General features: G+C 36.3%; 1 protein-coding gene across 2 annotated transcripts in view; it reads left to right on the top strand.

Annotated features, from left to right (window-relative positions):
- TXNDC16 (thioredoxin domain containing 16) overlaps positions 1–27,690 on the top strand; it is a 122,416-nt gene that overhangs the window by 81,487 nt on the left and 13,239 nt on the right. For both annotated transcript variants that reach the window (XM_003831711.4, XM_034937557.3), the window contains 4 exons: positions 889–1,057; positions 1,394–1,530; positions 14,413–14,497; positions 16,127–16,265. In XM_003831711.4, coding sequence (XP_003831759.1) covers positions 889–1,057; positions 1,394–1,530; positions 14,413–14,497; positions 16,127–16,265 — 530 coding nt within the window. The remainder of the gene's footprint in view (positions 1–888; positions 1,058–1,393; positions 1,531–14,412; positions 14,498–16,126; positions 16,266–27,690) is intronic.

Below are 27,690 nucleotides of genomic sequence, written 5' to 3'. Positions count from 1 at the left end.
GAGATAAGGAAAAGAGCATGGTTCTATAATAGCATATATCAAGGGAACCTGATGTAGATCACTGTGTCAGAGAAGGCTAGTCCTTGAAGTTGTACACGGTAAGAAAGATTTAACTCTGCAAAAGGTTGGTGGGGGTAAGCTGGTACCAAAATATTTGAGTTTTGAAAAGATATCTCTAGCATTAGTGTAGAGACACTGAATTCAAAGAGGTGAATTAGAAGCCTATTGTAGTTATCCAGGAGGAACGACAACTTGAGTAGTGGCAGTAAAGAGAAATGGACGGTAATTAGAGATATTAAAAATTCAGGTGGTAAAATTGAAAGAACATGCTGATTAATCAATAGGCATGAAGGGCCTTAGGAATGGAGAGGTATGAAAGATGATGCTTTGTTTTTTGAGTTGCACAAGAGCAGCAACATTCACCAACAAACAGAAAAGAAACCATATATGGTTTTAGACTTGTTGAGTTTGAGGAGGTTTCCATTCAAAGGAAAACAGAGAAGGTAGTAAGGATATATGGGTCTGGAACTTCAAGGAGTTTGGGCCAAAGACATAAATTTAGGATTCATTAGATTGTCTATGGTTATTGAAGTTGTGTAGGACAGGAGTGAAGAAAAACAAGAGAAGGCAGCTTAAGCTGAGCCTTGAGGGACCCCCAACTCTACTGGCTGAAGAGCCTGCAAAAGGGAACAAAAAGGAGAAGCTAGAAAGGAAGGGAAAAGGCCAACAGGGAATGGTGTTGCAAAGACCAAGGGAAGAGAGTGTTTAAGCAGGAGTGTTTCATGCTGAGAGGTTAAAATAAGAATGGGATAGAAAAATACTGAAGATCCTAAGCAAATGCATTTTCTACAATTAGTAATTACAAATGTGCATTTTCCTTTTATTTAGGCACATCTACTATGCTTCTTACTAGAATAAACTGTGCAGATTGGTCTGATGTATGTACTAAGCAAAATGTTACTGAATTTCCTATCGTAAAGATGTACAAGAAAGGCGAGAACCCAGTATCTTATGCGGGGATGTTAGGAACCGAAGATCTCCTAAAATTTATCCAGCTGTAAGTATTCAGCTTCATTATAAGATCTCTGAATGTTTAGGTCTTTAGAAGTTCTAATTCTCAGACTTTGCTAACACTTAAAATAGGTTAAGGAAGATACTAGAATTGAGATCACAAAATGAATATTCATGAAAGTCTGTGTACATTTCGACACTTTTGGGGAGATAGCAATTTTGTTTAATGAGTCTGATTTTCTTTAAGAATAATATTTAATTTTCTATATTTTGTAAGATATTATCCTATGTAATATATTGTTTGCTATGTTTAGTATGCTTTTTTTTACAAACTGAAAATATCTTAAACATTAATTTGTAATATAGTTATATGTTTATCCAGCAACAGGATTTCATATCCAGTGAATATAATATCGATCCAAGAAGCAGAAGAATATTTAAGTGGGGAATTATATAAAGACCTCATCTCCTATTCTAGTGTGTCAGTACTGGGACTATTTAGTCCAACCATGAAAACAGGTAAGCAGAGCTGAGCTTTTAAATTATACAGTAGAGTATATCATTGCTTGCTAGTTTTATTTTTTAAGAATATCTTTTTAAATTATAGAGAATTTCAAAATTAGGGAAAAGTTTGAAGAAAAATATCGTAAGCTAATTATTCAGAGATAGTGTTAAATTTTGATGTAATTTCTTCCATCTTTTTTCTGTGTACCTACAGATTGCGTATTTATGTATGTTTTAACATAATTGGGCTAAAACTGTGTATCTAGGTTAGAATCTTGGGTTTTTTTTGTTTGTTTTGTTTTTTTGAGACAGAGTCTCGCTCTATCACCAAGCTGGAGTGCAGTGGCATGATGTCGGCTCACTGCAACCTCTGCCTCCTGGGTTCAAGTGATTCTCCTGCCTCAGCCTCCTGAGTAGCTGGGACTACAGGCGCATGCCACCATGCCCAGCTAATTTTTGTGTGTTTAGTAGAGACGGGGTTTCACCATGTTGGCCAGGATGGTCTCCATCTCTTGACCTCATGATCCGCCTGCCTTGGCCTCCCAAAGTGCTGGGGTGAGCCACCGCACCTAGCCAGAATCTTGTTTTTATTTAACATTACAATGATGTATTGATATTCTTCATGAACATTATGGCTACGTAATATTTGGTGAATATATATATCAAAATGTATTTAAATTTGTTTTTTGTTTTTTTTTGAGATGAGATCTTGCTCTGTCACCTAGGCTGGAGTGCAATGGCATGATCTCGGCTCACTGCAACCTCTGCTTCCTGCTCAAGCAATCCTCCCACCTCAACCTCCTGAGTAACTGGGACCACAGACATGTGCCACCATGCCCAGCTAATTTTTTGTGTTTTTGTAGAGACAGGATTTCACCATGTTGCCCAGGCTGGTCTTGAACTTCTGAGCTCAAGTGATCCACCCATCTTGGCCTGCCGAAGTGTTGGGATTACAGATGTGAGCCACCACACCTGGCCTTATTTAACTGTTTATGAACAATATTTGTACTGTTTCCTTTTTTTTTCCTTCTGTATGTGAAGAATATTTTTGAGTCTTTGTATGGATTTTAGACCATATAATGAGTTTAGATTCCCAATAGAATAACGTATGTCTTCTATAAATTGTAAGTTATATACATTACTCATGGTTTTTTGTTTTTTTTTTTGAGACAGGGTCTCGCCCTATTGCCCAGGTTGGAGTACAGTGACACAATCACAGCTCACTGCACACTCAACCTCCTGGGCTTAAGTGAGCCTCCCACCTCAGCCTCCTGAGTAGCTAGGATTATAGACATGTGCCACCATGCCCACTGATTTTTTAATTTTTCATAGAGATGAGGTCTCCCTGTGTTGCCCAGGCTGGTCTCAAACTCCTGGGCTCAAGCAGTTTTCCTGCCCTGGCCTCCCAAAGTGCTGGTAATATAGGCATGAGCCACTGTACTTGCCCACTCACTTTTTAAAATGGAGTTTTACTGTTTGTCTAATGAATTGGTGTGAGACCTTTGTATATTAAGGATATTAAGCTTTTGTCATTTTGTTTCAGTTATTTTCCCTCAGTCTGTTATTTGCTCTTTAGCTTTGTTTAATGATAATTTTGTATATCACAGTTTAAAATTTTTTTAATCTATTGATTTTAAGATTTCTTCTATTGCTTTTAGCTATAAAAAACCCTATCATTTTTGTCACCTAATATTCACCTGTATTTTTTCTTGCTTTAATTTACAATATTTTCCTATTTTAATTTGTCTTGCTTTGTATATTTTTTCTTTTAAAAAAATTTTGATAACATACACATAACGTAAAAGTTACCATCTTACCCATTTTTAAGTGTATGTTTTACAAGTATTAAGTATATTCACATTGTTGTACAACTAATCTCCAGAACATTTTCATCTTGCAAAACTGAAACTCTGTACTCATTAAACAACAGCTTTTCATTTATTTCATCCTCCTCCCAGGCCCTGGTAACCACCACTCTACTTTCTGTTTATATGAGTCTGGCTGCTCTATGTACCTCATACAGGTGGAATCATACAGTATTTATCTTTTTCTGACTGACTTATTTCACTTAGCATAATGTCTTCAGGGTTCATCTATATTGTAGTATGTGTCAGAATTTCCTTCCAATTTTAGGCCGAATAGTATTCCATTGTATGTATATATCTTATTTTGTTTATCTGTTTATCCATTAATGAATTTTTGGGTTACTTCTACCTCTTGGCTGTTGTGAATAATGCGGTTGTGAACATGGGTATGGAAATATCTCTCTGGGACTCTGCTTTCAATTATTTTGAGTACATACTGAGAAGTGGAATTGCTGGGTCATATGGTAATTCTGTTTTTAGTTTTTGAGGAACCGCAGTACTATTTTCCACCCTGGCTGCATCATTTTACATTCCTACCAACAGTGTACAGGGGTTCCAATGACTTTAACATCCTTGCCAATATTCGTTATTTTATTTTATTTTTTATGATAGCCATCTTAATGGGTGTGAGGTGATATCTTGTTGTGGCTTTGATTTGCATTTCCCAGACGATTAGTGATGCTGAGCATCTTTTCATTATGCTTCTTGGTCATTTGTATATATTCTTTGGAGAAATGTCTGTAACTCCTTTGCCTGTTTTTTAATTGGGTTATTTATATTTTTGTTGCAGAAATTCTTTATATATTCTGGATATTATCCTTTATCAAAGATTTTATTTGTAAATATTTTCTCTCATTTCATAGATTGCTTTTTTACTCTGTTGATTGTGATTTTTTTCCCTTTTTTAAAAGTTTTTAACCCTTTAGATATTTTAGTGCATGGGATGAGTGTTGGTGCCAACTTAATTTTTTTTCTAATGTTAACGTTTATCCTTTTTTTCTCCTCTATATGTGATTTCACCAGCACCATGTTGTCCTTATCTATATGTGTGTGTGTGATATATGTCTGTTTAATTGTTTTCTATTTTATTCACTTTACCTATTGATACTTAGTCTATTAGTTTTATAATACATGTTGAATATAGAGTCAAGTCTCTGATCTGTCTTTTTAAATATTTTCTTGTTTTTTTTCTATTGACTCTACTAGGTGAACATTAGTAATTTATACTTATTCTCTTAACTGATTTGGATATCTGCTGCTTGTTTTATGCTTCATTATTGTTTTTCTTTCTTTATTATTATTATTATTATTTGAGATGGAGTCTTGCTCTGTCACCCAGGCTGGAGTGCAGTGGCGTGATCTCGGCTCACTGCAAGCTCCGCCTCCCGGGTTCACGCCATTCTGCTGCCTCAGCCTCCCGAGTAGCTGGGACTACAGGCGCCTGCCACCATGCCCGGCTAATTTTTTTATATTTTTAATAGAGACGGGGTTTTAACGCATTAGCCAGGATGGTTTCCATCTCCTGACCTCGTGATCTGCCTATCTCGGCCTCCCAAAGTGCTGGGATTACAGGCATGAGCCACAGCGCCTGGCCATTTTTCTTTATTTTTTAAAATATGGTGTCTGCTTCTTTTGCTTGTATTTTCTCCAGGACTAGAGAAAATGTTCCCCAAAAACATATTTGAATCTATAAAGTTAAAGATCGTTTCAATGATTTGGACTCCCTCTTGTGGAAGATGCTTTTAATTTCTTTTTTGAAGTCTTTTTTTTTTTTTTTTTTTGAGACAGAGTCTTGTTCTGTCATCCCGGTTGGAGTGCAGTGGTGTGATCTCAGCTCACTGCAACCTCTGCCTCCCAGGTTCATGCAGTTCTCCTGCCTCATTCTCCCAGGTTGTTGGGACTACAGGCATGTGCCACCATGCCTGGCTACTTTTTGTATTTTTAGTAGAGATGGGGTTCTATGGTTTTTTTTTCTTTGTATGCCATGGTTTCATGTTATGGATTCATATTACCTTTATTGCTGAGCTTTTATTTATTTATTTAATTATTTATTGCATCATACGTAATAAAATGTTGGAAATTTTTGAAAGAAAATCCTTCATTCACTTTTCCAACATTTTATTATGAACTTTTTCAAGCATACAGCAAAGTTCAAAGAATTGTACAGTGAACACCCATATACTCACCACCTAGATTCTACCATTAACATTTTATATTTGCTTTAGTATATACCTGTATATCTTTCTACTTATTAATTCATCTTATTTTTGATGCAATTCAAATTAATGTTTTTGCATTCAACTTTGATATGCTTATAACAATTATTTTTACTTTGATAGTTTTACATGGCAGCATAAACTACGGTATTTTTTAAATATCACACCTTCTCTTTACTTAGACCCTTACTCTTTACTTATCTCTTGCTTCACAGGAATGTGTCTTTCAATAAGTTTTTAAGGAAGGGTACACATAGGGTGTTTTTTCTGACCGATAGTATTTCTGGGAATGTTATTTGTTGCTTTTGCATCTAGGTGGCCTCTTGAGTCGGTAACAAAACCCTCAATTTTTTTTTTTTTTTTTTTTTTTTTTTTTTGAGATGGAGTCTTGCTCTGTCGCCCAGGCTGGAGTGCAGTGGCGCGATCTCGGCTCACTGCAAGCTCGGCCTCCCAGGTTCACGCCATTCTCCTGCCTCAGTCTCCCGAGTAGCTGGGACTACAGGCGCCCGCCACCAAGCCCGGCTGACTCTTTGTATTTTTAGTAGAGACGGGGTTTCACCGTGTTAGCCAGGATGGTCTCGATCTCCTCACCTCGTGATCCACCCACCTCTGCCTCCCAAAGTGCTGGGATTGCAGGCGTGAGCCACTGCGCCTGGCCAATGTTTACTTCATTATACTAACTCTTACCATTTATCTAGGAAACTTCCCTCCTCCTTGTTTTTCTTTTCTTGAGTTGGATTTCAAATTCTGAATGAAAGAGTTTAAGAATATTTGTCTGAGAAGAGGACCCCACTGGTCTAGCATTATGTTTGCACATAGTAGATACTATTAACTACATATTAAATTTTGCTTTCTACAAATTTACATCTAGCAATTTTTTTCTACTTTGTTTTCAGAATTGTAAAAAGTAAAAACAAAAGGAACTTACAAAAAATAAATAATAAGAATATTAATATGTGCCCTGTGGCTTATCATCTTTGAAGGCAAAATCCTAGAGAGCATATCTTTATATTTTTTACTTTTTTTGAGACAGAGTCTTGCTCTGTCACCCAGGCTGGGGTGCAGTGGCATGATGTTGGCTCACTGCAACCTCCACCTCCCAGGTTCATGCAGTTTTCATGCCTCAGCCTCCCAAGTACTGAGACCACAGGCATGTGCCATGCAGCAGCATGCCCAGCTAATTTTTTGTCTTTTTAGTAGAGACAGGGTTTCACTGTGTTGGCCAGGCTGGTCTCAAACTCCTGGCCTGTAGTGATCTGCCCACCTGAGCCTCCCAAAGTGCTGAGATTATAGGCGTGAGCCCACCGCACCTGGCCTTATAGAGAGCATAACCTTCTAATGAAAAAAAAATTTTTATGAAAAATTGGGAAGTAAGTCTGTGTTTTACTCCTCCACCTTCCTTCCCTTTTGAATGTTTTTGCTCCAATGGTTGACAGTGTCCTCTCTGTACCTCAGGTGCCTGGTGCCCTAACCTTCTCATTTATTATTCACACTAGGCCTCCTTCCAAGAAGAATTTAAGTCTTCAGATAATAAAAAGCACAAGTACGATAAAATCATTGAAAACAATGTAAAAACTCAGCAATAAAACAGTAGGGGGTAATTATGTAGAAAGTCTAGAAAACACTGTCGTTTGTCATAAAACTTAGCCCTAAGCAATCTGGTAGCAACTAGAAACAAAAAGATGAAATTTTTGCCATCTATTGTCATATGTAATAAATCGCAACACACAAGTTAGGATGCTGATTAATCCACAGAGAAAACTTTTTCCTAATTCAAATATTGAAAAGAATTTTTCATATTATTTTTTACATTGGGAATCAACATAAGAAATGGTGTACTTGATCATATTTTTACACAAATGATGATAAAATGTACATACAGTCATCTCACAATACAAGTCAAAAACGTAATGTTAAATTACTTAAAGGTAGTTCTGGTGTGCCAAAATGATGTAGCCTGGATATGATAACTTCATTATTTGACTGGATTGATTGTTCCCAACATTGTCAGTTAGATATTTGTTCCTTTTTATTTCTTTTAGTTTGTTTTTGTTTTTTTGCAAACACTGATATATTAGTAGCTGGACTATCAACATCTATTGAAGAGAGAATAAATAATGATAAAAATCTTATGAATTTATTAACATTTCTATATACATTTGTGTTTTGTTAATAAAAGCTAACTTTTGTTAAATTTAGCCTAAAGCTGCCTCCGTATATATTTTAAGTTCAGACTAAAGGTTTCTCTATAAGTAGTGAACTGTAACCTAACTAAATGTATAAACAGACTATAACCAACTCTTATACCACTCACCAAGTTTTGGTCAATCAAAGGTGGCCAACTGTTCAAATCCTGTTCAAATAAGACAAATGCCAAGCTGTAACCAATCCAGCTATTTCTTCACCTCACTTCCTCTTACTGTCTGTAAATCCTTTCTGACTTCATGGTAGCACTGAGGTTGCCATGAACCTATTCTGGTTTGGGGGTGCTGCCCAGCCGGCAAATAGTTCTTTGATCAGTTAAACTCTATTAAATTTAGTTCGAAGTTTTTCTTTTAACAGATGGTGTCAGAAATAGGACCTATAGTAGAACTTCCAGCGACCCCCGGAAGCATAGAGTGACCAAATGGTGTACCCGCTGGGCCCATTGTGTCCATTGCTCTCTTGCAGCCACTGGGGATCGTGGGTAAGTTCTCTTTCAGACTTTGAAGCTCCACGGCTTTGTGTTCTGAGCTATCTGAGTTTGTTTGAGCAGATATTTTTTTTTTTAATCTGAACTGGGTTTGGAAGTTGTTACAGAAATTGGACTGGGTCCAGGATCAAATTAGATCTGATAATTAACTGACTTAGATCTAGTTAAAGGCCTCAGATGTCTGAATCAGACAGAAACTGACAGTAAATGGCAATATTGTAGGTAGTATGAACTTCAGCTTTCAGAAATTTGCAGGGACTTTTGTGTTCTATCCCCTTTGTTTCTTTTTCTTGCACTCATAGGTAGGAAAAAAGTCAATGACTAAGTTGTGAGGAAATCTGAGAGCCAAAGCCAAGATTCAACATAAAAATGAGATCCTTAATTTCTGAAGAACTGAGTACTCCACTTTCTGGCTACAACTACCTACAAACACTTACAAAAATGGCAAAATGTTACTAAAGGTTATTTAAAGTTACAGTAGAACATTTCAAATGAAAAATGCTACACTTTAGAAGTACATTTAAAAATGAGGACTCTCTAATTAGGCTTATTCAGGGATGCCTATTGGTGTGCAGAAGCTTCTGAAAAGATTTCAGTATTTTTATTGCCTGTTTTAAAAGACCCTTTGTAACAGGTAGCCAGGGCCAGGAACAGTGGCTTATATTTCCACATGCCTATAATCCCAGCATTTTGGGAGGCCGAGGCAGGCAGATCACTTGAGGTCAGGAGTTTTTAACACCAGCCAGGCTGGGCAACATTGTGAAACCCTGTCTCTACTAAAAATACAAAAATTAGCCAGGCATGGTGGCATGTGCCTGTAATTCCAGCTATTTGGGAGGCTGAGGCATAAGAATTGCTTCAACCCAGGAGGCGGAGATTGCAATGAGCCAAGATTGTGCCACTGCACTCAGTCTGGATGATGGAGTGAGAGTCTGTCTAATCCCAGCTACTCAGGAAGCTGAGGTGGGGGGAATGTTTGAGGCTAAGAGTTCAAGACCAGCCTAGGCTACATAGGAAGACTGTGTCTCTAAAAAAAAAATAAACAAAAATATAAAGAACTTGCTGACTATAGGTTTAAAAAAATAAAAGAGAAACCATTTAAAAGCCAGCAAATGAAAATTTTTTATAAAAGCCATAAAATCTGCTTCTGTCTGGATGTCTGTGTCTGTATGTGTTATGTATGTGTGATATTTGGTAAATCTAGTTTCAAAGTTGTTAACAAAGTAAAATAAAAATGGCTTCAAGAGTGTAACTTAAATATAATTCAGATATTTTTGCCTGGATCTACTGGTCAGACAGGTTTATGCTGTCTTTACATGTTTTAAGGTCATAAAACTGCTAATTTTCTATAATATTTTTGGCACTTGCTTGATTTGTCTGTGGGCTAAAGCTGGCTGTTGAGCTTCCCTAGAGCTTTGCACACATCTTACTATAAGCTGGTCTTTGGTTTTGAGCTTCAGGATTCTGGGGTATGGACAGGTGGCCATGGTAAGGCCTGGAGGCATGTTGTCAATGCTTAGGCCACCTGCTGCAGGGCCCGTTGTTCCTCCTTGCTTGGCCCAGATTTGCCTCATGGCCATGCTGGGAGTGGTCAGATCCACCAGACATCCTCTTCACAGCTCTGTCTTCTATCCTGACATCTGGTATGTAGATTTAGGACCCAAAAGAGCCCTGCCTTTTATAGGCATCAGGTGCCACATGGGTACTCAGGACTAAGGACAACTGAGAAAGACATTAAGGAGGGTACCTGTGTCATAATTTATTTTCCCTTAATTAAAAATCTTTAAGTCATGTTAAATAATAATAAAATGTCTGAGTCATTCCTAAATAAGTTAAAATACTAAAATATTAATTATCAAACATATGTTTGTTTATGTACTTTGACATCTTATTTTTACATGATATAAAAAAGCTAAATATATTTAGATTTGTTAATAAAATTAAAATCTTTCTAAAAATTATAAATGATTTTCATCTACAAATATTGATATAAACAGTTCAAAATTAATTTCTAGATTTTTACTAGAAATTTGGGTTACTAAGAGTCAAAATTATAGCTAACATAATATAATTAAAACTACTAAATGTAAGAGAATTCTAAATAAAGAGTCTATTAAAAAAGCAAGATATATTTTTGGTGAGGAAAGTTATAAAGGCATAAAAATGTGAGAAAAAAGAAGTTATTTAAAGATTGTTTCAAATTAAAAGAATAAAAAAGATATAGATAAAACTAAATAAATTGTAGAAAGTTAGAAAACTTCAAAATTGTTATGAGATTACAAAGTTTATTTTAAAATCTTGTGTGATTAAAAGATGACTGAAGTGAGATTTGTATATAAGTTTTTATTAAAATCAGCTTTAGAATTGATAATACACTAATAAAAGAATACAAATTTAGTTTTCTCTTTTGCACATAAATTTCATGTAATACTAATAAGACACAATAAAACACTTTCATTCACGTTTTGAATAAACTCTCAAAAAAGGGAGAAAGAAGAGACATATTCTATCTTTATTAGGTCTTTTAATTGTTTTTAAAAACTGAGTCCTTTTTTAATCAACAAATAAAGGTCTTTGCTTTTAAAAACCTTTTAATTATCACTTTGGCTAAATAAATGATTTATTTTACAGTGACCTGTGATCTATTTTGATAAGTGTTTTAAACTTTTGACATATTTAATAGGCTTCCCAAAATCAAGTTTAAAATTAAGTCTTTTTGACCTCAAAGTGACTTTCAAATGTTACAGAGGGCCCCTGCAGCATCCAAAAGAGAGATAATGAACAGGTTAATTTATTATGTAAAATTACATGAAAAACATTGTCAGAAGATAATGTTCAACCTTCTTTGACTTTCATACGACTTTTAAAGTACTTTTTTTCTAGTTCTGTGAAAAATATCATTGGTAATTTGATAGGAATAGCATTGAATCTATAGATTGCTTTGGGCAGTATGGCCATTTTAATTATATTGTTTTTTCCCATTCATGAGCTTGGGATGTTTTTCTATTTGTTTGTGTTTTCTCTGATTTCTTTGAACAGTGTTTTATAATTCTCCTTGCAGAGATCTAATTTTTGCATTTTTAGTAGAGATGGGGTTTAGCCATGTTACCCAGGCTGGTCTCAAACTCCTGAGCTCACGTTATCCTCCCACCTCGGCCTCCCAAAGTGCTGAGATTACAGGAGTGAGCCACTGTGCCCAGCCTGGATGCTCTTTTTTTCTTTCTCTTGCCTGATTTCTCCAGCTAGGACTTCCAAGACTACGTTGGGTAAGAGTGGTGAAAGAGGGCGTCCTTGTCTTGTGCCAGTTTTCAAGGGGATTACTTCCAACGTTTGCCCATTCAGTATGCTGTTGACTGTGGGTTTGTCATAGATGGCTCTTATTGAGGTGTGTTTCTTCAGTACCTAGTATATTGAGAGTTTTTAACATGAAAGGGGTATTTTATTGAAGGCCTTTTCTACATCTACTGAGATAATCATGTGATTTTTGTCTTTAGTTCTGTTTATGAGATAAATCACATTTATTGATTTGCATATGTTGAACTAACCTTGCATCCCAGGGATGAAGCCTACTTGATTGTGGTAGCTTAGCTTTTTGATGTGCTACTGGATTTAGTTTGCATACTTTGTTGAGGATTTTCAGTGTTGATCAGGAATACTGGCCTGAAATTTTCTTCTTTTGTTGTGTCTCTGCCAGGTTATGGTATCAGGATGATGCTGGCTTCATAGAATGAGCTAGGGAGGAGTCCCGCCTCCTTAATTTTTGGGAATAGTTTCAGTAGGAATGGTATCAGCTCTTCTTTGTATGTCTGGTAGAATTTGGCTGTGAATCCATCAGGTCCTGGGCTTTTTTTGGTTGGTAGGCTATTTATTACTGATTCAAGTTCAGAACTTGTTATTGGTCTGTTCAGGGAATCAATTTCTTCCTGGTTCAGTCTTGGTAGTGTGTATGTGTCCAGGAGTTTATCCATCTCTTTTAGGTTTTCTAGTTTGTATAATATAGGGGTTAGGAGTGCTTTTAGTTACTGGGGTTTCCTTGCTTCTCAGCTCTCCCTGCTGACAGAGCTAAAAAACAGATGTATGTATGTATGTATGTCTATAAAAATAATTATTCAATAAGATGTGATAGTAGAAAAAATAATATTGCTAAATAAATATGTTTATTTTATGCAATTAAAATATATTTATAGTAGCTGAAAAGCTTTTTGTGCATATTTTTGTTCAGATAATTGAGTACTTTCTTGTATTTGAGGTTGCCATATATTTTGGCATATATACAGTTTTTACCAAGGAGGAGAATATGCCTGGTTTTGAATGTTCAGAGGAAAATGTGTATTCTAGTTTAGTGGAAATGGATATGCATCTGAGATCTACAGTCATATATTTTCCCATCCTGTGAATCACTTAGGATTTACAAACACATGGATTTACGAAGAGACTTTTTAAGAGACATATTCATAAGTAGAGAGTCTTTTGTATGAGGAAATTATATGGAAATAATGGTGTACTTTTCTATTGCTACTTGCCTAAAATGAAAAGAAGCTGAAACAGATTCTGTTATGTCATTGCTTTAGATATAGTTTATCCATTGACTGGAATTTCACTCTGTTCACTCTTAGAAATGAAAGTACAGACACACAGTCCTTTCTAGTTTATAATCTCATGTGTCTTTTCTACTTTGATGTAGCATGGGCTAAAAAAATATTTTAATAAGTTTTCTCTCTCTCTCTCTCATTCTCTCTTTTTATTTTTTTTGAGACAGAGTCTCGCTCTGTGGCCCAGGCTGGCACGATCTCAGCTCAGTGCAATCTCCTCCCAAATTCAAGCGATTCTCATGCCTCAGCCTCCTGAGTAGCTGGGACTACAGGCACATGCCACCATGCCCAGCTAATTTTTATATTTTAGTAGAGATGGGGTTTCACCATGTTGGCCAGGCTAATCTCAAACTCCTGTCCTCAAGTGATCCACCCACCTCGCCTCCCAAAGTGCTGGGATTACAGGTGTGAGCTACCGCACCTGGCCAGTTGTCTCATTAAATCTGTGATTGTAAATGAGCTCCCCATGCTGCCTACTGAGCTACTCTAGTAAGTTAGCTTTCCTACAGACAGTATTGCTCAATCTTAGGGAAAGTATGTACCCTTTTTAAAGAAAATAATCTTGTGGTTACCCAATGTTGACAATGTTGAATGCTTACATCATGAATGTAGTGCTGACTGCTGAGGTACAGATCTTTGGGTTCAGCATGCCTAGCCTAGTAGGTACTATGTGACTCATTCTTCCATGAGTGTTTTTCTGTTTGACTGCTGTGAATCTTTCATGTATGAATTGAATTATCATTTGGCCTTCACTTGGCAAGAATTTGACCTATAAGTCCACCTCTGTGCTTTTCTCATTAGTCTACAATGATTTAATTCAGACTTGCTTCTTGGTTGTAGGATAGTCATTATTAACAAGATCCACAGTATGCTATTATTAATGAAAATGTATTCAGAAATTTATAGAAATAGCTTGTATTTTGAATATGTATATCCTAACAAATGAGAAAAGACAATACAAATTAATCAAAGTTCAAAACTAATGAAAACACATTAGAGAAAATGTAGGAATTGTTTTTTAAAAGACACAGAATCCCTTATACTTGCACAACCCTAACACAGACACTGTTAGAGGGCTACAATTTTCAGTCTGCTATTTTTTATGCATGTAGATACTTTCAGATTTTATGGTTATAATGTGCATATCATTTCACATACCTACTTCTCTTTTCAGGCTACACATAAGACAGCTGTCTCCATTTACTCTGCCATAGGAGTAAATTAAAAGGCAAAAAGTATTTATTCAGTAATTATGATTAGAGTGCTATAAAGCTTATGAATTACATTTAGAGTACATTTGTTTTGGAAGCCACATTGCATTATATCAATTGACGGTTCTGTAGTAATCCCATGTCATAAAGAGAATACAGATTTATTTTGGAACCACTAAATTATATAAGGCATCTGCACTTAAATATTATTTTTGTAATTAATTAATAATGAAATACTACCACCTATAAATCTCTTCATCAGTTGAATAGCATACATAATTATAAAGGTTTCAGATTTTTGTCTTCTCTATGTATTTATAGCAAAAGAAGATTTTAGTGAAGCAGGAAACTACCTAAAAGGATATGTTATCACTGGAATTTATTCTGAAGAAGATGTTTTGCTACTGTAAGTTTATTGCTCTTTTAATTTTAGGGAGGAAGAAATTATGCAAAATAATGTTATCTAATAATTGCTTATATTTACACAGCTGATGGAGGAAAATAAGGTAGCAATCTAAAGAAAATTTTTTTATTTCCTTCTAGGAAATAAAGTACCTGGGAAATACTTTAGATTCTTTAGCTATTCTTTTACTTTAGACCAAAGACCCCATGGGGCAGTCTTGAATTCGTACTTCACCATCCTCCTATAAAAATTTTCCTCTTTGGGTTCTATTACCTACAATGTGGTTCTTTGGAGTTATCATAGTTTGGGATAAATTTTACTTTTTGAGCATCTGAGGTTTTATTTACCCCCTGGGTGGGTGAGTGGGTGTGTGTGTGTGTATAAAAATCAGTGCTTTTTTAGCCTCTTAAATTACCTTATCTGTAGAAGATGGGACTTCTATGGACTACCAAAATATTTTAGTTGCTATAGAATGAAGGACTGAACTGCAAATTTGGAGATTATTATTAATACATATCACATTCTCTATGGCCCATTTTCAGGTATAGGTGTACTTACTAAGCCCCAGTAGTTTGTCTTTCTTAGCTTCTGACTATAAATTCCTAATTATGATTTCTAAGCTTAAATCTTTCATCTTGAACACTGGTGACATATGCTCTTGGTGATCAGGCTTTTGTTCTATATGTGAAATCACTGATTTTCATAAAGTATATATTAAAGAAGGAAATATGAGGACTGTCCATCTGACAATGGGTAATCACCCACGATCTTCTACTCTGCTGTCATTGTGCATCTAGCTGTGGTCCAAAGAGCTAGACCAGTAGTTTTCAGAGTGTGTTTTGTTAATAACCAACTGGTCAACTAAGAGGTTCCTTTAAGTGATCTGAAAACTGGCCTCCCAACTAATGCTTATGTTGTTATAATGTCTATACTTTGTTCTGGCATGAATTAAGTTATTATACATGACTACTTCACTAGTAATTTTACACAAAGCTTTCTTCTATTTAGATAATTTTCTTTTAGGTTTAGTTAGCAAAAGGGATTGTGGGAGGGTGGATTTGGGCTCTTGTTTCAGTGGAGAGAGTACAGACTATGTCAGGAACAGACTGTGTCAGGGACACCTCATTTGAAGTCTGTGTCTGCCATTTATCACTCTCTAAGTCCTATTTCTTCATCTGCAAAATGAGGTCATAATGGCCACTTTCATTCTGAAAGTTAAATAAAAACATAATTGAAATACCTAGTATAGTGCCTGGCAGATAGTAGGTTTCTCATAAATGCCCATTTTCTTACTCAGCATTGTGGTGAGCAAGTCCAGAAAGGTCGAGAACCATTCACTGTGTTCCAAATCTGATTTATTTTCTTGTTGAGTAAGTTGTATAGAAAAAAATCTGGCTAGATTACTGCCTTGTTGCTTTTTAAAAATCTAGTTTGTTATAGATTATTACCTGTTTCTTTCTTTTAATGTAGGTTGTCATAGAAGATAAGTTTGCCTGGAAATGGAGTTCATTTTTTTCCTTAGCAGTAGGACTTCCCATTTGCTGCCTCACACTGTGACCTCCTAGCCTAGATTTTCATGTTTTTGACATGCTAGATTTTGATCGTGAATTTTAATACTGCCTTTCTCCATAGGTCAACCAAATATGCTGCAAGTCTTCCAGCCCTGCTGCTTGCCAGACACACAGAAGGCAAAATAGAGAGCGTCCCACTGGCTAGCACCCATGCACAAGACATAGTTCAAATAATAACAGACGCACTACTGGAAATGTTTGTGAGTATGTTTTATAATAAGGGTGATACTTGAAATAAAATCTAGATCAGTCAAAGGTAGTATATGTTCATACACATTTTTCCATTTTTTGCTGGTACAGGGCAGGGTGATTTGTGAGCTGGGGATTCACTGGATTGTTCTGTTTTATTGTTCAGTCATTATGCATACATCATTTTGAGTCCACTGCTAAAAGTTTACATCTCGCTGAGACTAGTGTGGCCGAAGTTCAGTTCACTTGCTTAATCCAGGGTGAAACTTGTTATAAAGCATGTGTATTCTGGAAGGTCAGCCTGCCCAGCTTCAAATCATTGGTTGATTTCTTACTGACATAGGTTAACTTCTCTGTTCTTCGGTTTCTGCATGCGTAAAATGTAGCTCATAGTAGCATCTACTGCAGACAGTTATTGTGAGGACTGAATGAGACATGATTTGATAGTGCTTTGTGTATATTATTTAGTCCATGGTAAGCATCCAACAAATGTTAGTTACTATTCTTATTATTTATATGGGTTTTTTTGTTTTGTTTTTGAGATGGGTCTCACTCTGTTGCTGTGATCTCAGCTCTTTGCAACCTCCGCCTCCCGGGTTCAAGCAATTCTCCTGCCTCAGCCTCCCAAGTAGCTGGGATTACAGGCACTCACTACTACACCTGGCTTTTTTTTTTTTTTTTTTGTATTTTTAGTAGACACAAGGTTTCACCATGTTGGCCAGGCTGGTCTTGAACTCCTGACCTCAAATGATCCGCCTGCCTTGGCCTCCCAAAGTACTGGGATTACAGGCATAAGCCACCGTGCCCAGCCTGGTTTAAAAAAAAGTTTTTAATTTCTAATTTTTCTGGGTACATAGTAGATGAACATATTTATGGGTTACATGAGCTTTTTTTTTTTTTTTTTTTTAGACAGAGTTTCACTTCCGTCACCCAGGCTGTAGTGCAATGATGTGATCTCAGCTCACTGCAACCTCTGCCTGCCGGTCTCAAGTGATTCTCTTGCCTCAGCTTCCCAAGTAGCCAGGACTACAGGCATGTGCCACCACACCGGATAATTTTGGTATTTTTTTGTAGAGACAGGGCTTCACCATGTTGCCCAGGCTGGTCTCGAACTCCTGAGCTCAAGTGATCCTCCTGCCTTGGCCTCCCAAAGTGCCGAGATTACAGCATGAGCCACCGCACCTGGCTACATGAGGTATTTTGATACAAACATGCAATGCATAGTAGTCACATCAGGGTAAATAGGGTATCCATTACCTCAAGTGTTTACCCTTTGTGTTTCAAACAATCCAATTTACTCATATAGTTATTTTTAAATGAACAATTAAATTATTTTTTACTATATCACCCTGTTATACTGGCAAATACTAGGTCTTCTTTATTCTTTCAAACTAGTTTTTGTACCCATTAACCATCCCTACTTCCCCCCTCCCCACCATTTCCAGTTAAAAAGGCTTTTTTATCCAAAACATAGGCAGTAACAAATGCTGGTGAGGATGTGGAGAAAAGAGACCTCTTGTACACTCTTGGTGGGAATGTAAATTAGTACAACCAGAGGCTGTACTGGGTTTTGTATATGGTGAAAGATAGCAGTCTAGTTTCATTCAGCATATGGATATCCAGTTTTTTCAATAGTCCTCTTCACTACCCTTCCCAGCTTCTGGTAACCATCCTTTTCTCTATCTCCATGAGTTCAATTGTTTTAAGTTTTAGCTCCCACAGATAAGTGAGAACATGTGCTTTTTGTCTTTCTGTGCCTGGCTTATCTAATTTAACATAATGACCTCCAGTTCCATTCATGTTGTTACAAATGACAGAATCTCATTCTTTTTTTATGACGGAATAGTATTTCATTGTGTGTATGTACCATATTTTCTTTATTCATTCATCTGTTGATGGACCCTGAGGTTGCTTCCAAATCTTGGCTGTTATGAATAGTGCTACAATAAATCTGCGAGTGCAGATATCTCTTTGGTATACTGATATTCTTTTGGGAATGTACTTAGGAGTCACATTGCTGAATGGTAAGATACGTCTATTTTTAGTTTTTTGAGGAGCCTCCAAACTGTTCTCCATAGTGGTTGCACTAATTTACATTCCCACTGAGAGTATACGAGGGGTCCCTTTTCTCCACATCCTCACCAGCATTTGTTATTGCCTTTTGGATAAAAGCCATTTTAACTGGAATGAAATAATACCTAATTGTAGTTTTGATTTGCATTTCTCTGATGATCAATGATGTTGAGCACCTTTTCATGTACCTGTTTGCTGTTTGTATGTATTTTTTTGAGAAATGTCTATTCAGATCTTTTGCCCATTTTTTAAATCAGATTTTTTCCTACTGATAGAGTTGTATCAGTTCTTTATATATTCTGGTTATTAATCCCTTGTCAGATGGGTAGTTTGCAGATATTTTCTCCCATTCTGTGGGCTCTCTCTCCACTTTGTTGATTGTGTCCTTTGCTGTGCAGGACCATTTTGTCTTGATGTGATCCCATTTGTCATTTTTGCTGTGGTTGCCTGTGCCTGTGGGATAATATTGCTCAAGAAGTCTTTGCCCAGTCTAGTGTCCTGTAGAGTTTCCCCAGTGTTTTCTTGTAGTAGTTTCATAGTTTAAGGTCTTAGATTTACATCTGGAATCCATTTTGAATTGATTTTTGTATATGATGAGAGATAGGGGTCTAGTTTCATTCTGCCTATGGATATCCAATTTTCCCAGCACCATTTATTGAAGAAATTCTTCTTTCCCCAATGTATGTTCTTGGAACCTTTGTCGAAAACGAATTCACTGTAGATGTATGGATTTATTTCTGCATTCTGTATTCTGTTCCATTGGTCTATGTGCCTGTTTTTATGCCAGTACCATGTCACTTTGGTTACTATAGCTCTATAGTATAATTTGAAGTCAGGTAATGTGATTCCTCCAGTTTTGTTCTTTTTTGCTTAGGAATAGCTTTGGCTATTCTGGGTCTTTTGTGAATCCATATAAATGTTAGAATTATTTTTTCTATTTCTGTGAAGAATATCATTGGTATTTTGATAGGGCTTGCATTAAATCTGTAGTTATTTTGGGTATTAAGAACATTTTAACAACAGTGATTCTTCCAGTCCATCAACATGGGACATCTTTCTATTTTTGCGTGTTCAGTTCAGTTTCTTACATCAATGTATTATAGTTTTCATTGTAGAGATCTTTCACTTCTTTAGTTAATTCCTGGGTATTTAATTTTACTTGTGGCTATTGTAAATAGGATTACTTTCTTGATTTCTTTTTCAGATTGTTCACTGTTGGCATATAAAAATGCTGCTGATTTTTGTATTTTGATTTGTCTTGCAACTTTACTGAATTTGTTTATCAGCTTGAATAGTTTTTCGATGGAGTCTTTAGTTTTTCCAAATATAGGATTATATCATCTGCAAACAAAGATAAGTTGACTTCTTCCCTTCCAATTTGGATGCCTATTATTTCTTTGTCTTGTTTGATTGCCCTAGCTAGGACTTCCAGTACTATGTTGAATAATAGTCATGACAGTGGGTATCCTTGTCACGTTCCAGATCTTAGAGAAAAGACTTTTTCCCCATTCAGAATGACACTAGCTGTGGCTATGGCATACATGGCTTTGTTATGTTGAAGTATATTCCTTCTGTACCCAGTTTTTTGAGGGTTTTTTAAATGAAGGGATGTTGAGTTTTATCAAATGCTATTCAGCATCAGTTGAAATGATCATATGGTTTTTGTCCTTTATTGTGTTGATATAATGTATCACATTGATTGATTTGTGTAAGTTGAACCATCCTCGCATCCTTGGGGTAAATCATACATGGACATGATCAGTGATCTTTTTAATGTATTGTTGAATTGGTTTGCTAATATTTTGTTGAGGATTTTTGCATCAATTGATATTCATCAATGATATTGGCCTGTTGTTTTCTTGATATGCCTTTGTCTGGTTTTTATACCAGGGTAATACTGGCTTTGTAGAATGAGTTTGGAATTACTCCTTTCTCCTCTATTTTCCAGGATAGTTTGAGTAGGATTAGTATTCATGTTTTTTTTTTTTAATTTCAATAGGTTATTGGGGAACAAGTGGGATTTGGTTACATGGGTAAGTTCTTTAGTGGTGATTTCTGCACCCATCACCTGAGCATTATGCACTGTACCCAATGTATAGTCTTTTATCCCATCACCCTCCTTTTACCCTTCCCCTCAAGCCCCCAATGCCCATTATTTCATTCTTATGCTTTTGTGTCCTCATAGCTTAGCTTACACTTATAAACATATGATGTTTGATTTTCCATTCTTGAGTTACTTTACTTAGAATAATGGTCTCCAGCTCCATCCAGGTTGCTTTGAATGCCATTATTTCATTCCTTTTATGGCTGAGTAGTATTCCACAATGTGTGTGTATGTATACATATATATATGTATGTGTGTGTGTGTGTATATATATATATATATAAAACACATTTTCTTATCCACTTGTTGATTCATGGGCATTTGGGCTGGTTCTGTATTTTTGCAATTGCAAATTGTGCTACTATAAACGTGTGTGCACCAGTAGTGAGATTGCTTGATCAAATGGTAGATACACTTTTAGTTCTTTAAGGAATCTCCAACTGTTTTCCATAGTGGTTGTACTAGTTTACATTCCCACCGGCAGTGTAAAAGTGTTCCCTTTTCACCACATCCATGCCAACATCTGTTATTTTTTTAAATTATGGCCATTCTTGCAGGAGTAAGGTGGAATTGCATTGCGGTTTTGATTTGTATTTCCCTGATAATTGGTATTAGTTCTTTAAATGTTTAGTATAATTCAGCAGTGAAGCCACTGGGTCCCGAGCTTTGGCTTTTTTTTTTTTTCTGGAAGCCTTTGTATTATAGCTTCAATCTCCTTGTTTGTTATTGGTCTATTTAGGTTTTGAATTTCTTCATGGTTCAATCTTGGTTGGTTGTATGTGTCTAAGAATTTGTCCATTTCTTCTAAATTTTCCAATTTATTGGCATATAGTTGCTCATAGTAGCTACTAATGACCTTTTGAATTTCTGCTGTATCAATTGTAATGTCTCCTTTTTCATCTCTGATTTTATTTGGGTCTTCTCTCTTTGTTTCCTAGCTAGTCTGACTAAGGGTTTGTCAATTTTGTTTAACTTTTCGGAAAACCAACTTGTTTCCTGGATGTTTTGTATTGTTCTCTTCATTTCAATTTCATTATTTCTGCCCTGATCTTTATTATTTCTTTTCTTCTGCTAATTTTGGGTTTGGTTTGCTCTTGCTTTTCTAGTTCTTTAGGTGTATCATTGGGTTGTTTCTTTGAAGTTTTTCCACTTTTTGATGTAGGTGCTCATTGCTATAAACTTTCCTTTTAGTACTGCTTTCAGTGTATCCCAAGGGTTTGGGTATGGTTTTTTTCCAAGAAATTTTAAAATTTCTTTTTTAATTTCTTCATTGACCCCACTGGTCATTCAGGAGCATATTGTTTAATTTCCATGTGTTTGTATAGTTTCCAAAATTGCTCTTGTTATTGATTTCTAGTTTTATTCCATTGTGGTGAGAGAAGATGCTTGATATTATTTCAGGTTTTTTGTTTAAATGTTATAAGGCTTGTTTTATGACTTAACCTAAAGTCTATCCTTGACAATGATCCATATGCTCAGGAGAAGAATGTGTATCTGCAGCCATTGAATGAGATGTTCTGTAAATATCTATTAGGCCCATTTTGTCTGTAGTGCAGATTAAATCTGAGGTTTCTTTGCGGATTTCCTGTCAAGAAGATTTGTCCATTGCTGAAAGTGGGTTGTTGAAATCTTCAGCTGTAATTGTGTTGGAGTTTATCTCTATCTTTGGCCCTAATAATATTTGCTTTATATACCTGGGTGGTCCAGTGTTGGGTGCATATATATTTACAATTGTTATATCTTCTTGCTATATTGACCCCTTTATCATTATATAGTGACCTTATTTGTCTCTTCTTACAGTTTTTGTCTTGAAATCTATTTTGTCTGATATCAGTATAACGACTCCTGCTCTTTTTGGTTTCCATTGGCATGGATTATCTTTTTCCATCCTTTTATTTTCAGTCTTTGTATATCATTATAGGTGAAGTGTGTTTCTTTTAGGCAACTGATCATGGGATCTTATTATTTTTTTTAAATCTCTTCAGCCATTCTGTGTCTTTTGACTGGAGAGTTTAGTCTGTTTATATTTAATGTTATTATTGATAAGTAAGGACTTACTCCTGCCATTTTGTTATTTGTTCTTTGGTTGTTTTGTGGTCTTCCTTCCTGTCATCTTTTTAGTGAAGGTGATTTTCTCTGGTGATATGATTTAATTTTTTTAAAATTTTTTTGTGTGTATTTGTTTTGTTTTTTGATTTGAAGTTACCATGATGCTTGTAAATACTACCTTATAACTTGTTATTTTAAGCCAATAACAACTTAACACTGTTTGCATAAACGAACAAGCAAAGGAAAACTAATAAAAACTCTACACTCTATCAAGTTAAACTCTAGTTTAACTTCATCTCCTGCTTTTTAACTTTTTATTGTTTCTATTTATATCTTATTGTACCATCTGTGTCTTGAAAAATTGTTGTGGTTATTATTTTTGATTGGTCCATTGTTTAGTCTTTCTACTTAAGAGTAGGTTCTGTGTTTTACAGTGTACTTACCATTAGCAATGAGTTTTGTACTTTTAGATGAATTTTTATTGTTCATTAGTGTCCTTTTCTTCCTGATTGAAGCATTCTCTTTAGCATTTCTTGTAGGACAGATCCGGTGTTGATGAAATTCCTCAGATTTTGTTTGTCTGGGGAAGTTTTTATTTCTCCTTCATATTTGAAGGATATTTTCACCAGTTATACTATTCTAGGGTAAAAGGTTTTTTTTTTAATTTAGCACTTTAAGTATGTCATGTTATTGTCCTGTAAGGTTTCCACTGAAAAGTCAGCTGCTAGGTGCGTTGGAGCTACATTGTGTGTTGTATTTCTTTTCTCTTGCTTTTAGGATCCTTTTTTAAAAATCCTTGACCTTTGGGAGTTTGATTATGCCTTGAAGTAATCTTCTTTGGGTTAAATCTGCATAGTGTTTTATAACCTTGTGCTTGGATATTGATATCTTTTTCTAAGTTTGGGAAATTCTCTGTTACTATCTTTTGAATACACTCTATCCCTATCTCTTTCTCTATCTCCTTTTTAAGGCCAGTAACTCTTAGATTTGTCCTTTTGAGGCTATTTTCTAGATCCTAGTAGGCCTGCTTCATTGTTTTTTTTTTTCATTTTTCTTTTGTTTCCTCTGACTGTTTATGAATAGCCTGTCTTCAAGCTCAGTAATTCTTTCTTCTGCTTGATCATTTCTGCTCTTAAAGGACTCTGATGTATTCTACATATGTTAGTTGCATTTTTGAGCTCCAGAATTTCTGCTGGATTCTTTTTAATTATTTCTGTTTCTTAAATTTATCTGGTAGAATTCTGAATTCCTTCCCTGTGTTATCTTGAATTTCTTTGAGTTTTCTCTAAGCAGCAATTTTGATTTCTCTGTCTGAAAGGACACATAGCTCTGTTTCTCCAGGATTGGTCTCTGGTGTCTTATTTGGTTCATTTGGTGAGGTCATCTTTTCCAGGACACTGTTGATACTGTTGGATGCTTGTCTGTGTCTGGGCATTAAAGGTGTTCTCTTCTCTTACTTTCTCCCAAACAAATGGAGTCCGTCTCTCTGTTCTGAGCCACCTGGGGCTGGGGGTGGAGTGACGCAACCACCCTCAGGGGCCACCACCACTGGCACTGTGCTGTGTCAGACATGAAGCCAGCACAGTACTGGGTCTCTCCCAACACTTGCTGTAACCACTCCTTGGCTACTGCCTATGTTCACTTAAGGCCCTGGGGCTCTAAAATCAGAGGTGGCTAAGCCAGCTGGGCCTGTGTTCTTCCCTTTAGGATGGTGAATTCCTCCAGGACCAGATAGAGGAGCCTCACCCCATGGCCACTGCTACCACAGGCCCACAGGGAGTACTGGCAGGCTACTGCTCATGTTCTCTTAAGGCCCAAGGGCTCTTCCATCAGCTTGTAGTGAATGCTGTCTGGCCTGGGACTCATGCTTCAGGATAGTGGGCTTGCCTCTGGCCCAGGTAAGGTCCAGAAATGCCACCCAAGAGCCAAGGCCTAGAATTGTGGCCCCCCCAAAACCCGCTTGGTGTTCTACCCTTCTCTGGCAGAGCTGGTACCTATGGTGCAAGACAAAGTCCCCTTTACTTTTCCCTCTACTTTTCTCAAGCAGAAGGAGTCTCACCCCATAGCCACCACAGCTAAGAATGTGCTTAGTCTCACCTGAAGTCAGCAAGTCTCGGAGTCTCACTCAAGTCCTACAATGTACTACCTAGGCCCAAGGGCTCTTCACTTAGCAGTTGATAAATGCTGCCAGGACTAGGTCTTTCCCATAGAGGTAGCAGTTTCCCTTCTGGCCCAGGGTGTGTCTAGAAATGTCATCCAAGAGCTGGGACCTGGAAAGGGAGCTTCACAACTCTGACCAGGGCCCTGTCCTCCTGTGGCTGAGCTGGTATCCAAGATGCAAGACAAAGTCTTTCCCAGTCTTTCCTTTCCTCTCCTTAAGCAGAAGGAAGGGGTCTCTTTTGGAGCTACAAGCTGTGCAGCCTGGGATTAGGGGAGAGGTGGCATCAGCACTCCCCTAGCTGTCCTGGCTGGTATCTCAGTAGGTCATGTGTGCCTATAGTCTGCTGGCTCTGAGCCCAGTTCAGCCCTAGGACTCACCTAGGAGTTGCAGCCTTTGTTGCCTAGACTGCCTTTCAAGTTTATTTGGGCCCCAGCACACTCCAGCCTGAGGTGACAAGTCTTGCTGTAATTCAAGTTCTGACTTCTAGGATGGGCAATTCTGCTCTGGCTAGAGATGGTTTAAATACACCCACTGTGGGCGAGCATGCACTGAGTTCAGTCTGGTTTTGCCTGCTGTTAAAACAGGGCAGCACTGAGTTCAATGCAGAGTCTCACAATTGCTGTGCTCTCCCTCTCCCAAACACATAGATTCTCTCTTCATGCAGTGTGGCCACTGCCAGGGGATGGGAGAAGGGTATCATTGATGATTCAAGACTGTTTTTCCTACCTCTTCAGTGCCTCTTTGAGCGATATAAAGTTAAAACCAGGTACTGTGAGTACTCACCTGATTTTTGGTTCTTATGAAGGTGCTTTTTTGTGTAGATAGTTGTTAAATTGCAGTAGTCATTGCAGGGGAAGAGGGGATGACTGGTAGAGTACTCTAGTCTGCCATCTTGCTTCACTCTCCTATTTGTACAGTTTTAGAACAAAATATTGTCTTATGAAAGGCTTTTTCTTATGTTTTACTTTTACAGTCATGCATCACTTAACGAGGATATCTTCTGAGAAATGCATCGATAGGCAATTTTATCAAACAAACTTTATATAGAGTGTACTTACAGAAATCTAGGTGGTATAGCCTACTACGTACCTACGCTGTAAGGTATAGCATATTGCTCCTAGGCTACAAACCTGTACAGCATGTTACTTTACTAAATACTGTAGGCTGTTGTAACAATGGTAAATATTTGTGTATCTAAACATAGAAAAGGTACAGTAAAAACATGGTATAATCTTATGGGACCACCATCTTACATGTACTCCATTGTTGACTGAAACATCATGTGATGCATGACTGTGTAATAGTGGATTCAAGGGCACAACAAATGTAACCTGTGTTACCTGATTTTAGTTGTTTGCTTTCATATTAAACATGGCTAGAATTTATACTTTTCTACATTTCTGAAGTGACTCAAGGAGCATTTTTATTAGCTATAGATGCTAAATGAATATCCTGTTAGGTTTTTTGTCTTGATGATCTAAAGGACATTACATTTTGGGCTCAACTAAGGGACTGCAGTCTTTATTAAGTCTTTTTGTGTCTTGGTTCTGTCCTTTCCTCCTGTTAAAATTATAGGTTATAAATAATCAAATCATTGAGTTGATAATGATTATTATGTTAATGATGTATGTTTCTAAATTACTTATTAAAGTAACATTTATGTTATTAATGACATGTTATTAAGTAATTCCTTTAGCATATACATAGTGTAGTATTTTTGGAATTACTAGAAGCCTTTGTTTGGCTTTTTCAGGTAATACAGAAAGGATAAAGAAGAAAATTATAATCAACCATAACTTTTCTACCCAAGTTTACATTAGGAAATACATTTCCCCAAACCTAAATTCTGTATGTATCTGTGTGCCTTTTTATATTAATGGTATTTCCATCAAGTACTATAGATACACATTTTAATTTTTAACATCTGCATAATATTGTTTACTAATGTACCAAAATTTATTTAGCCCATTTCCTCTTGATGGTTGTTTAAGCTGTCTTTAGTTTTTGTTTTATTTATAATTCAGGGAACATCCTTTTAGGTAATCTTTGGGTGTATCTATGATTATGGATTTAGGTTAAATTTCTAGAATTTGAATTGGTTGTCCAAAGAGTAGGCCCACTTTTGAGGCTTCTGATAACTTTTGTATTTCCTGACAGAAGATTTGTGTCATTTTACTCTTTTTATCTTGGCATATCTAGTGGATAAAAATTGGTCTCTAATTTTTTTAAAGATTATATTCATTAAACCTTAGAAACGTAGGAGAAACTTAGTATCAAAATCTGTTTACAGTAACAACAAATGTAATATGCATTGTGACAGTGTTTGTTTCCAATGTTTTTATTTGTGGTGTTCAACTTAATACCGAACAGCTATAATAAAGATTAAATAGGCTTTAGAGAGACTTTAGTGCCTTCATCTGGATGAGGAAGGAGAGTTGATGACCAGAGGGTGAAGATTTTTTATTATGGTATGAAGTTTTTATTTTAATGAACCTAATGACAAATTGGGCCAGATAAATAATGCTTAAATCTGAAATACACAATAATTAACTACATAAGCATTGATATATTTAAGACTGTTTCCTATTAGGAAATAGGGTTTAGTATTTTTCTCAGATAAACTGAGTTCCTTTTTTATGCTTTTATTATTGACAAGTTTAGAACACCAGGACCCACACAGTTATAGCCTGTTATATACTCAGAGAGCCAAAGGTCACCTTCCAAGTACCACATTTGATGACCTCTTAACTGTGTTTCTCCTTAGCCTCTCAGTAGCAGTCAAAACCGTTGTCTATACCATTCCTCCTTAACATTCTCTTTTCTTCTGGCTTTTGTAATTCAGTCCTCTTTTATCCATCTGACCATCCTCTGTCTCATTTATTCCCTAGAATTACATCTTCAACTCTTTTTTTTTCTTCTTTTGCTATGTCTTTTCTTTGGAAAATTTTATCCATACCCATAACTTCTACCATCACTACCAGCTGATGATTCCTAAATCCGAGTGTTTAATTTTACAACTCAGTTTCCTTCTAAACTCACAAATCTCTTG

This window comes from Pan paniscus, chromosome 15 (assembly GCF_029289425.2).
Source record: "Pan paniscus chromosome 15, NHGRI_mPanPan1-v2.0_pri, whole genome shotgun sequence".
NCBI lineage: Eukaryota > Metazoa > Chordata > Mammalia > Primates > Hominidae > Pan > Pan paniscus.
The sequence above is the reverse complement of the archived record's forward strand: the minus strand, read 5'-3'. Positions and strand labels throughout refer to the sequence as shown.